Source organism: Caretta caretta, chromosome 7 (assembly GCF_965140235.1).
Source record: "Caretta caretta isolate rCarCar2 chromosome 7, rCarCar1.hap1, whole genome shotgun sequence".
Taxonomy (NCBI): Eukaryota; Metazoa; Chordata; order Testudines; family Cheloniidae; genus Caretta; species Caretta caretta.
Window position 1 is genome coordinate 31,124,239 of NC_134212.1, and position 13,144 is coordinate 31,137,382.

The 13,144-nt window shown below is 47.8% G+C and overlaps 1 protein-coding gene across 4 annotated transcripts in view; it reads right to left on the reverse strand.

Moving 5' to 3' along the window:
• Positions 1-11,477, reverse strand: part of DNAJC4 (DnaJ heat shock protein family (Hsp40) member C4) — an 80,434-nt gene extending 68,957 nt beyond the window's left edge. For 3 of the 4 annotated variants that reach the window (XM_075130395.1, XM_075130397.1, XM_075130394.1), the window contains exon 1: positions 464-594. In XM_075130395.1, the coding sequence (XP_074986496.1) occupies positions 464-494 (31 nt within the window). In that variant the 5' untranslated portion in view covers positions 495-594. Of the gene's footprint in view, positions 1-463; positions 595-6,987; positions 7,104-11,352 lie in introns of those variants that run through there. The other variant, XM_075130396.1, reaches the window with a different exon arrangement.
• Positions 11,478-13,144: the final 1,667 nt, after the last annotated feature.

Consider the following 13,144-nt stretch of genomic DNA (forward strand, 5'->3'; position numbering starts at 1 on the left):
AAATGTGAATGATAATTGGGAATCATTTAAAAACACCTCACTTGATGCCCAAAAAGCCACAATCTCACAACTGAGGCAGAACTGTGGTGGTTAGAAAACCAATCTGGTTTAGGAGGGAAGTGAAGGCAGCTATAAAAAATAAAATATAGTAAAAGCTGTGTTATCCTACACTTTACCAACCAGAAAGCTCTATAAACTGGCATTTTTGATCTTCATTGAAAGTCCGGTTTACAGTCCGGTTGGTGCGGGGCCAGCAGGCTCCCTACTGGGCTCCACGTGGCTCCCCGGAAGCGGCAACATGTCTCTGCTGCTCCTAGGCGGAGGAACAGCCACAACGGGTTCGGAGTGCAGGAGTGGTGTGGGGCACAGGCTCTGGGAGGGAGTTTGGGTGCGGGAGGGGGCTCAGGGCAGGGAGTTGGGGAGTGGGAGGGGGTGCAGGGTGCCGTATCTGGGCGGTGCTCACCTCGGGCAGCTCCTCGCAAGGGGCAACCCATCCCTGCTGCTCCTAGGCAGAGGCTCAGCTAGGCGGCTCTGCGTGCTGCCCCACCCTGCCCTGACCGCTGGCTCCGCAGCTCGCGTTGGCCAGGAATAGTGGCCAATAGGAGCTGCGGGGGCAGATCCTGGGGGTGGAGGCAGTGTGCAGAGCCGCCTAGCCGCAGCTCTGCCAGCAGGTGTTGACCCCGCAGCTCCCATTGGCTGTGGTTCCGAATAAATATTTCTGTTCTGTATTGGAGGGAAAAACAGATTATATACTCATATCACATGGTGATGATTACACTCCTTCCGTTCCACTAGTATCTCTGGAGGATGTTAAACAGAAGCTACTAAAGTTAGACATTTTTAGATCAGCAGAACCAGATAAGTTGCATCCAAAGGTTTTAAAAGAGCTGGCTGAGGAGCCTGCCGCACCATTAATGTTGATTTTCAATAAGTCTAGGAGCACTGGGGAAGTTCTAGAAAACCAGAAGAAACCTCATGTTGGACCAATTTTTAAAAAGGGTAAACAGGATGGCCCAGATAATTCTAGGGGGTCTGTGCAGTGCCAAGCAAAACAAGGTCTCCAATCTTAGCTGGAGGTATCAGTGTAGCGGCCAGCATAGTGGGGGGTTCTCAACATCAGTCGGGGGGTTCCGTGCAGTGCCTGACACAACAGAGGCCCTGGGACTCTTAGATGCTACTTGAATACCCATAATAACTAATAGACTGCATGCCATGGTGATCCCTCTAATTGCTCTGCAGGCTGTCTCCCTTTCTCCCACCATTTGTCTGACTTTGCTTCTTTGAAGTGAACAGAAACAATACCCTGCACTTTGCACACTCCCTTACACTGTGCTCTAGATCTGTTCCTGTTCAATCAGGAATTAATCCTATGGGCTGTGTTATACAGGAGGTCAGACCAGATGATCAGAGTGGGCCCTTCTGACCTTGGAATCTATGGGTACATCTACACTGGAATAAAAGACCCAGGGCACTGGCCACGGCTGGCCCAGGTCAGCTGACTTGGGCTTGCGGGCTAAAAACTGCCGTGTAGGCATTCAGGTTTGGCTGGAGCCTGGGCTCTGGGACCCTCCCCCTCTCAGGCTCCGGCATGAATCCGAACATCAAGACAGCAATTTTACAGCCCCACAGCCTGAGCTTTGCGAGCCCAAGTCAGCTGACCCAGGCCAGCTGCTGGTGTTTAATTGCTGTGTAGATGTACCCAATGAAATCAGAGCAAGAAAAGCTCCCAGTCCGAGCGGGTAGCGATTTACACCCTGCTTTGCCCTGCTGTAAATAACTGCATGGTGTATACGTGAATCCTCCTGGAAAACAGCAAGTGCCTTTCATGTGATACCCATCCCTTGTCCCCTCCAGCGGGCACCACTGAACCTGCCTCTTGCTGCATGGCTGGCAGAACACCTGCACTTGGCATTTGTTTCCAGACGTGTTTGCTGAAGCGCTGAGCCTGCAATCCAGCCCTTGGGTAAATGTCGGGGAGGTGAGGGAGAGTCACTACCCTTTTCGCCTACTCGACAGCCTGCGTGTTTATTTGTGCAGTTAGCAAAAACACCATCTGGCTGGTTACTGCACAGAGACCACTAAATCATTCTGCACCATTAGCCGTGTCAAAAACAAACAGAGGGAAGATGCCAGGCACGAAGTTTCCAAAGGGCAGGTACTTGTGACTTTAAGACGTCACAGTCCACTCATGTAAAGAGCCTGATGACTGCTACTGGACCTATTGGAAAGAAAGGAGGGATGAGGCTTTTTGATCTGTGTCTGTACAGTGCCTAGTGCAATGAGGTGCTGGCCCATGGCACAACCACAATACGCATAATAAATAACAATGAGGACAATTACAATTACCTGGCATTCCCTTCAGGTTCTATCTACTTACTCACATCGGCATCATATCTGGGCATCTCATAGTCACTCACAACTGCCCCTGGCCTATGAGATAGGAAAGTACCATCCTCCCTATCTTACACATGGGGAAACTGAGGCAAGAGAGGGGGGAGTGACTTGCCCTAGGTCATGGGGAGTCTGTGGTAAAACCGGGAATCGAACCCAGATCTCGTTAATCCCAGTCCAGTGCCTTAGCTACAAAAGCACTGCTCTTCACAGGGGCAGAGTTAGGTGAGAATGTCCTAAGTGCCATTTCACTTCAAAAAGCCATATTGCTCGGGCATGTAGGAATCATATCAGGAGGGCCAAATCGCACCTGGAGCTGCAGCTAGCAAGAGATGTCAAGAGTAACAAGAAGGGTTTCTTCAGGTATGTTGGCAACAAGAAGAAAGCCAAGGAAAGTGTGGGCCCCTTACTGAATGAGGGAGGCAACCTAGTGACAGAGGATGTGGAAAAAGCTAATGTACTCAATGCTTTTTTTGCCTCTGTTTTCACTAACAAGGTCAGCTCCCAGACTGCTGCGCTGGGCATCACAAAATGGGGAAGAGATGGCCAGCCCTCTGTGGAGATAGAGGTGGTTAGGGACTATTTAGAAAAGCTGGACGTGCACAAGTCCATGGGGCCGGACGAGTTGCATCCGAGAGTGCTAAAGGAATTGGCGGCTGTGATTGCAGAGCCATTGGCCATTATCTTTGAAAACTCGTGGCGAACGGGGGAAGTCCCGGATGACTGGAAAAAGGCTAATGTAGTGCCAATCTTTAAAAAAGGGAAGAAGGAGGATCCTGGGAACTACAGGCCAGTCAGCCTCACCTCAGTCCCTGGAAAAATCATGGAGCAGGTCCTCAAAGAATCAATCCTGAAGCACTTGCATGAGAGGAAAGTGATCAGGAACAGCCAGCATGGATTCACCAAGGGAAGGTCATGCCTGACTAATCTAATCGCCTTTTATGATGAGATTACTGGTTCTGTGGATGAAGGGAAAGCAGTGGATGTATTGTTTCTTGACTTTAGCAAAGCTTTTGACACAGTATCCCACAGTATTCTTGTCAGCAAGTTAAGGAAGTATGGGCTGGATGAATGCACTATAAGGTGGGTAGAAAGCTGGCTAGATTGTCGGGCTCAACGGGTAGTGATCAATGGCTCCATGTCTAGTTGGCAGCCGGTATCAAGTGGAGTGCCCCAAGGGTCGGTCCTGGGGCCGGTTTTGTTCAATGTCTTCATAAATGATCTGGAGGATGGTGTGGATTGCACTCTCAGCAAATTTGCGGATGATACTAAACTGGGAGGAGTGGTAGATACGCTGGAGGGGAGGGATAGGATACAGAAGGACCTAGACAAATTGGAGGATTGGGCCAAAAGAAATCTGATGAGGTTCAATAAGGATAAGTGCAGGGTCCTGCACTTAGGATGGAAGAATCCAATGCACCGCTACAGACTAGGGACCGAATGGCTAGGCAGCAGTTCTGCGGAAAAGGACCTAGGGGTGACAGTGGACGAGAAGCTGGATATGAGTCAGCAGTGTGCCCTTGTTGCCAAGAAGGCCAATGGCATTTTGGGATGTATAAGTAGGGGCATAGCGAGCAGATCGAGGGACGTGATCGTTCCCCTCTATTCGACATTGGTGAGGCCTCATCTGGAGTACTGTGTCCAGTTTTGGGCCCCACACTACAAGAAGGATGTGGATAAATTGGAGAGAGTCCAGCGAAGGGCAACAAAAATGATTAGGGGTCTAGAACACATGACTTATGAGGAGAGGCTGAGGGAGCTGGGATTGTTTAGCCTGCAGAAGAGAAGAATCGGGGGGGGTTTGATAGCTGCTTTCAACTGAAAGGGGGTTCCAAAGAGGATGGCTCTAGACTGTTCTCAATGGTAGCAGATGACAGAACGAGGAGTAATGGTCTCAAGCTGCAGTGGGGGAGGTTTAGATTGGATATTAGGAAAAACTTTTTCACTAAGAGGGTGGTGAAACACTGGAATGCGTTACCTAGGGAGGTGGTAGAATCTCCTTCCTTAGAGGTTTTTAAGGTCAGGCTTGACAAAGCCCTGGCTGGGATGATTTAACTGGGAATTGGTCCTGCTTCGAGCAGGGGGTTGGACTAGATGACCTTCTGGGGTCCCTTCCAACCCTGATATTCTATGATTCTATGATTCCTTTGGAAATGTTTACAACACCAACGTCTTTGAGAGTGGCAGGAGCATTATCTAAGTGGATTACAAAGGAAATCAGGGTCATTATCCCATTTTACAGATGGAGAAACTGAGGCACAGAGCAGGGCTATGATTTGCCCAAGTTCAAATGAGGAGTCAGCGGCAGAGCTCCTGAATCTCAGCCCACAAAACCATCCTTCCCACTCTCACATTTCAGGCATAAACTGACTTCTAGCTGACAAGGGTTAGGAAGGAATTTTCTGTGGGGTGGGGGAATTATTCCCAACTTCTTGCATCTTCCTCTGAAGCTTACGGTACCGGCTACTGCAGAGGACAGGATACTGGTCCAGACGTACCCCGGTCTGATCCGCTGTGGCTATTCCTATCATGATAGCACTGCTGCCAAAGGTAACAAAGACTGGTGACAACAGATGTGGTTTGACACTAAATTCACAAGGTTAATTCCCCACTCATAGAATCATAGAATCATAGAATATAAGGGTTGGAAGGGACCCCAGAAGGTCATCTAGTCCAACCCCCTGCTCGAAGCAGGACCAATTCCCAGTTAAATCATCCCAGCCAGGGCTTTGTCAAGCCTGACCTTAAAAACCTCTAAGGAAGGAGATTCTACCACCTCCCTAGGTAACGCATTCCAGTGTTTCACCACCCTCTTAGTGAAAAAGTTTTTCCTAATATCCAATCTAAACCTCCCCCACTGCAGCTTGAGACCATTACTCCTCCTTCTGTCATCTGCTACCATTGAGAACAGTCTAGAGCCATCCTCTTTGGAACCCCCTTTCAGGTAGTTGAAAGCAGCTATCAAATCCCCCCTCATTCTTCTCTTCTGCAGGCTAAACAATCCCAGCTCCCTCAGCCTCTCCTCATAACTCATGTGTTCCAGACCCCTAATCATTTTTGTTGCCCTTCGCTGGACTCTCTCCAATTTATCCACATCCTTCTTGAAGTGTGGGGCCCAAAACTGGACACAGTACTCCAGATGAGGCCTCACCAATGTCGAATAGACGGGAACGATCACGTCCCTCGATCTGCTCGCTGTGCCCCTACTTATACATCCCAAAATGCCATTGGCCTTCTTGGCAACAAGGGCACACTGCTGACTCATATCCAGCTTCTCGTCCACTGTCACCCCTAGGTCCTTTTCTGCAGAACTGCTGCCTAGCCATTCGGTCCCTAGTCTGTAGCTGTGCATTGGGTTCTTCCGTCCTAAGTGCAGGACCCTGCACTTATCCTTATTGAACCTCATCAGATTTCTTTTGGCCCAATCCTCCAATTTGTCTAGGTCCTTCTGTATCCTATCCCTCCCCTCCAGCGTATCTACCACTCCTCCCAGTTTAGTATCATCCGCAAATTTGCTGAGAGTGCAATCCACACCATCCTCCAGATCATTTATGAAGATATTGAACAAAACCGGCCCCAGGACCGACCCTTGGGGCACTCCACTTGATACCGGCTGCCAACTAGACATGGAGCCATTGATAACTACCCGTTGAGCCCGACAATCTAGCCAGCTTTCTACCCACCTTGTAGTGCATTCATCCAGCCCATACTTCCTTAACTTGCTGACAAGAATACTGTGTCCAATACTCTTTGGACAGAGAAGTGTCACACCACCAGGAACTTTCATATGCTGAAGCGGTCGCATTTTTAAGACGCCATTGTAAAGGCAAAGTGCCACTGGATCTAATTTAGGAAGGAGTTTGGACCTGGATTCAACCCATCTCAAATAGTCCTTAGCCCTTCTCTAGTAATGCTTTTCATCAGCAGATCTCAAAGCCCTTTACTGAGGAGAGCAGTATTATTATCCGAATTTTACAGGTGGGGAAACTGAGGCACAGAGTGGGGCCGTGACTTGCCCAAGGACACCCAGCTAGGCAGTGGCAGAGCAGGAACAGAACCAGTCTCTCAAGACCCAATCCAGAACTTTAGCCACTTGGCAACACTGCTTCCCAAGGATAGACATGTATTTGCCATTTTCCACCAATGTGCGATATGAATCAGAGATTTGGACAACAATAAGTGTCTCAAACAATGTCAAACTGCAAGTCAAGGAGAGAGCTGGGAAAAGAACTGTTCTAACCACTGCAGCCAAAAAGAGAACGCAGGAGTCCTGGCTCCCAGAACCCCTTCACTAGACAATACTCCACCCCCAGAGCCAAGAAAGGGAACCCCCAAGTCCTGGCTCCCACAGCCCCCTTTATAACCTCAAGAGATTGCTTTCTATCAGAGCCAGGAACAGAACTGGCTCCCGGGCCCTTGCTTTAATCACTAGGCAGTACTTCCTCTCAGGGTCAGAAACAGAATTCAGGAGTCCTAGCTCAAGATGCTGCTTAAGAGCAGTGGCGTCATTCCCATGCAAGATAAAAAGCACACAGCTGCAGCCCTCTGCCTTGGCAGCGCAGCGCATGGTATGGTAGCCGAAGGAGTGGCACAAACCTCTCTCATGCTTAGATGAGGCCTTGCTGTCGGACAGAACACTGCACCATTTTTGCAGAGGACACAGCCGGCACTTCGACAAGCGAGTGGGTAATCCATCCCATTCATCAAAACCCCTGCAAAGCAAGTGGACACAGACGCTTGTATAACCCACTGGTCAGTGGGTGGGCATGAGTCTGTTACAATGCCAGCTACAGAGCCTTGGTTCTTCGGCTCAAGTTGTAGGAGCTCATACTTTGAACTCTGGAGGCTCCAAGTTCAGTACGTGTGTAACCCAGGAGGGTGGAAGTCATGCTTGCACGGGACAGGAACCCAGGCTAACTCCTTTGTTGCAAGACTGGGGTAAAGTGCTTCTTTACATCCCTATCCAGTTGCCTGTACAGTTGGATCCCCAGTTTTGGACCAGAATTCCCAACAAATCAGAGGGGACGGGAGAATAAAAGATTAATACTTTTTAAGGCCAGAAGGACCATTAGATCACCCAGTCTGATCACCAGAGAATTTCATCCTGTTACTCCTGTACTGAGCCCAATAACTTGGGTTTGACTAGAGCATCTTCCAGAAAGGCAGCCAGTCTGGATTCGCAGACATCAAAAAATGGCACCACCTCCCTTGGGAGTTTGTTCCAATGTTTAATCACTTGCACTGTGAAACACTGGTGTTTTATTTCTAATTGGAATGCATCTGGTTTTAACTTTCAGCCATTGGTTCTTGTTCTGCCTTTCTCTGCTAGGTTAAAGAGCCCTTTTGTACCAGGGATTTTCTCCCTACGAAGGTACTAAGGGCTCAGCTACACAGAGAAATTTCCCAGCATAGTTACAGAGGAATAATTATTTCACTATAGTGGTTATGCCAATATAACTCCCCCAAGTGGACACTCTATTCTAGAATGAAAGGGATTTTATTCCAGAATAAACTATCCTCACAGGGAATTCTGTCTAGTGCTCTGTAGAGCTACAACCGTCAATTTCCCCAAGTAAACAAGTCCTCAGTGACTTTCAATGTGGCTTTGGCTCCTAAGTCACTTTTGAAAATGGGACTTAGGCATTTTTGAAAATTGTATCCCTACACTAAACCAAAATACACCTCTTTTAAACCAAAAATAAAAGGGCCAATGTGGATATTTGCTACGGTTTAACATCATACCTTAAATATAATCAGAGCAATTTCTCATTTAGATAAGCTCTTGATATGTGTGTGTACAGTACCTAGCACAATGGGGTCCAGAGCAAAGTCAGGGACTCCTGATCTACACATTGATTTTGTACCAATATCACTGTTGGTTAAGGCAGTGATTTCTTTACTGATATAGTGATACCGGTGTTCAACCCCTAGGGTGGACGCAGTTACACTGGAATAAAAGTGCCTTACACCAGTATAGTTTATTCCCCTTCGCTTAAGGAAATCAGCACAAATATAGCTCCAGCCACTCTAGAGAGCCTGGATTGCTTTAACTACACGGGTGCAGCTTTTGCATACAGACAAGCCCTTATGCAACCCTAACCCAATGGGGCTGTGACCTCAGCTGGGAACTCTATGCACTACTGTAGTAGCAATAAGAGATAATATTACAATGCTGATTTGTGAGTACAGAGCTGATTTTGAAACCCTGGTCCCTTTCAGCCAAAACACCCTCACAAGACTCAATCCAGCTATGAATTCACTGTTCAAACTATTTTTTAACCAGCAGACAAAGCAGTGGGAAAACACAAGTCCATTTGTTTTCTCAGTAATCTTGTAGTATACAGAGTGCTCTGACTATCAATCCATTCCTTGCCCGGACCTCGCAAGTTGCATCCCAGAGAGAATGGCCACAGCTGAGCGGAAAGCAGGAATTTAGAACAGAAGGGACTGAGGCAGCAAAAATTTCACACCAAAAAGCAACTTGAATGGAAAGCTGCTAAAAGCAAGCAGCACTGAAATAGCTCCAGGGACTGGAGATCAGGGCACAGAATTGTGTAGCATATAGTATCAAGGGACCATAATTTTGCATTTACCACATGATGGAAATGTAGGTGGTCTGGTGGTTAAACCAGGGTGGCTGTGAGCCAGGACTCCTGGGTTCGGTTCCCAGTTCTGGGAACAAAGTGGGTTCTAGTGTTTAGCATAGGAGACTTGGAAAGAACACCTGGTCTCTCTTCCCAGATCTGGGAGAGGAGTGAGGTCTAGTGGGAAGGGGGTCTAGGAGTTAGGACTCTTGGCTTCTATTCCCAGCTGAGTGGGGAATGTGCTCTAGAGGTTAACATAGGAGGGGGACTGCATCAGGACTCCTGGTTCTCATCCACTAACCGTTACTCCTGGGGGAATTCTGTGTCAAAAAATAAAAATTCTGCACCAAAAAAATAAAAATTCAGTGCACAATATTTTAAAATTCTGCAAATTTTATTTGTCAAAATAACACTACATAATCATGCCAGTTTCAATTATTTGGAAATTTATTTCAAAATACCTGTCAGCAAATATGTCTGTAATATTACAAACACACACAAAAATTCCCCCAGGAGTAGAGAGTTAAAGAAACCCCTACTACAACCCAGTTCCTGTTTCTCTGCACTACCCCGAGCCCAGCTGGAGGGGCCAGACACTCATAACCCCTTCCCATCAGAGCCCTCCCCCCACAACCAATACACCCGAACCCCCTCCCCTCCAGACTCCAGCCGCAGTGCCCTCCCAACCCAGATACCTGCACCCCCTCCTTCCCAGAGCCCAGCCACAGGGCCCGCCCATCCGTGTAGCTATATCCCAGACTAGACCTTCTGTGGCCTATTTCATAAAGGAGGGGCAGAGCATTTACACAGCTGGCCTGCACCCAGCAGGGATCCATTCTGAGCGCCCTTACTACCAAACACAGGGGCATGCAATGGAAGAGCTACGGCGGCCCTTGGATGGAAATACCAACACAGCTCAGTGATCCACCTGGTAGATTGCTTGTTCTGTTGGAGCATGCCCGCAGCTACTTGCATAAGGGCCTCCTCTGTGCACACTCTCTCTATCATGGGGATTTTATGCCTCATGATGCCCACTGCACCAGTGGAACGTCAGGGTTGGAAGCTGAGTAAGTGGGACCAGTGTAAACTGCATTTTGCAGCAGTGCATTGGGGGTTTACATCCACTTAGCTACATCAATCCAAACATGCCCACTTTAGACAGGCTGTTTGCCAACATGGAGATCTCTTTGCTACATCCTACACCTCGGGTCGCCTACTGGCTGCATTGGCACTCAGCAAAAAGCCATTACTGCAGTGCCATAGCAACTGCCAATCCTCCTGCTCGTGAGAGAGGGGGCCTTCCCTCCAGCCCTCGCCACCTTATCCAGCCTCAGAAATCTCACATTTATTACTGCAAGCTCCAGAGATCAGGAACACTGAACCCAGGCTACAGAGAACGTTACGTGGCCCACAGATATGAGTTCCCCAGAAGTTGAATCCCATTGCTTTCGAGCACCCTCAGCAGGGTGAGTGGCAAACATAACACCCAGTAGTACAGCCAAACTGCATGAGGCCTGCTGGGATATAGCTACAACATGGATCCATAGATTTTAAAGGCATGAGAAACTTTAGGTCATCTAGACCTGGTCTATGCTTAGAAGTTTTGCTGGCGTAGCTACGCCTAGGGGTGTGAGTTTTTGCTGACGCAGTTGTGCCAGCGAAAACCCTGGCGAAGATGCAGTTTTTGCTGTAATAGATTATTTCACTTGGGGAACTGGTATAAACTATATTGGCAAAAATACTTTTTTTTCAGTATAAACTGCTTCTACACGAGAAGGATGGGGGGAATTTGGGATGTGCAGGGCTGCAGCGGCCAGAGCAAAAGGCAACTTTCCCCAGCTCCAGGGCTGCGGCTGCCGGGTAGAGACCCCGCTCCTTCCCAGCCCCAGCTTTCCCCAGGGGGGCTGCTGCGGCAGGGGAGAGAGGGAGAGCCCCCCTGCTTCCCAGCCCCAGCCTGGGGGCTGCCGCAACGGGGGAAAGAGGGCACATCCATCACATTAGAAGGGTAAGACTACTGATATTAAAATATGAGTTGTGTGCTTTTATTTGTAAAACAAAAAACAATAATTATTATTAAGGGTTTTTTTATAGAGCGCTTTTATCCAAAGCGCTTTATAATAGTTAGCTAACGGTACAAACAACATTTAGAAAGATCATTAAGTTGTCCACCGAGACCCGCAGCAATTTTCAAGGGGTCCGTGGAAAAAAAAGTTTGAGAACCACTGCTTTATACAGAATAGCTGATACTGCTAATAAACCCTAGCTCTTCTACAGCACCTTTCTTCTGTAAAGCTCAAAGTGCTTTACAAAAGGTCAGTATCATTCTCACCATTTTACAGATGGGGAAACTGAGGCATAGAGAAGTAAAGAGACTTACCCAAGGTAACTCTGCAGGCCAGTAGTAGAGCTGGGAATAGAACATTGGTATCCCAAGCCCCCAGTCCAGTGCTCTGGCCACTAGACCACACTGCCCTCCTGGAATCCCTCACACCAAGGCCTTGCTGGACTAGAATAAAAGGGATGGCATTAGAAAGTGTTAGCTCACATGTTAAAAGCGTCTAACCTAGCTCCCAATTTTACTACCTAGACAGATTTCACTATCCTACCAGGGGACCTATCTGCATCTTTAGGCACCTAAATCTCTTTTAAAATCTGATTCTTAGCCCTTCAGTCTGGACCAACAAAATCAGCATCAGTCAATTACACCTAGGACATAGTCCTGGAAAGGACCTGTGGGGTCACTGAGTCTAGTCCCAGCTACTGCAGGCAACACCATCATATAATCCCGGACATAAATTTATCAAATTCGATGCTCGAACTAGTTTTGTTGTTTGCCCTCAGCTGCTCCAGAACTCCCTCCTCTGACGGGCAGAAACCCTCTTCTCATTTCCAGCTAAAATTTATTCCTGTCCAGTTTATCCCCATTGTTCTTGTGCCAACATTGTCCTTTAGCTTCAATAGTTCTTCCTCCCTCCCTGGGATCCCTTCCGGAATGGATATATTTATAGAGAGCAACCAGATCCCCTCTCAGCCTTCATCTTGTCAGGTTAAACAAGCCCAACTCTTTCAGTCTCCTCTCATAAAATTGGCTCTCCATTCCCCTGATCAGCCTAGAAGCACTTCTCTGCATGCAACATAACCAAAGCTACTTTGACCAAATGACAAACTCTGCTCCACACCTGGATATAACTTAATATTCCCTGAGTTTAAGGCCCAAATTCAGAGTGTTGTTTAATTTTTTTTTAAGTTTTACCAAACACAGTAATAAATGTCTTTGTGACGTTAAAAACCCCCACAACACAATCAAATAGAATTAGATTCTTTGGGTGAATATCCACACACACACCCGATCAGCCTCCCACCCATATGAACAAAGAATGCTGTTCACATGGCTCTGATACTGATTCAGGTCACAATAGAAATAATTTATAAGAGGGAAGACTGTTAAAGGAAAGATTTCAATCATTTAAACATTGGATGGTCTTGTGATTAAATAATAATCCCTAGCTCTTATCTAGCACTTTTCAACAGTAGATCTCAAAGCACTTTACAAAGAAGGTCAGCATCATTATCCCCTTTTTACAAATGGGGAAACTGAGGCACAGAGAGAGGAAGTGACTTGCCCAATGTCACCCAAGATTGAAGCACTGAACTGGGACCCAGGAGATCTGGGCTCAGTTCCTGGCTCTGCCATTGGACTCCCCGTGTGGGAAAGTAATTCAGTCTCTCTGGGCCTTAGTTTCCCTGTCTATAAAAGAGGGGATGATCTTTCCTGTCTGTTTAGACTGTAAGCACTTTGCAGGTAGGGACTGTATTTTCCTGTGTGACACTTAGCACAATGGAGGGGCCTTACTCTTGGTCAGGGTCTGTGCAGCACCACAGTGGGGGCTCCAGTCTCAGACAGGTCTGTACAGTGCCTGGTACAATGGGGGGCTGATCTCTGTCCAGCACGGCCGTCCGGCACCCAGCACAATGTGTTGGGGCCTCTAGGCGCTATTGTAATACACATAATAATAAATAGTCAGATGGGAATTAAAGATCAAATCTCAAAAGGTGGCCGGAGATTTTTGGTGCCTGACTCAAGAGGCCCAGAGGTGCTGAGCACCCACAGCTCCCTGAGCACCCACAGCTTCTGGGTGCTGATTAGGCCCCAAGCCCAGCCCCCCAGG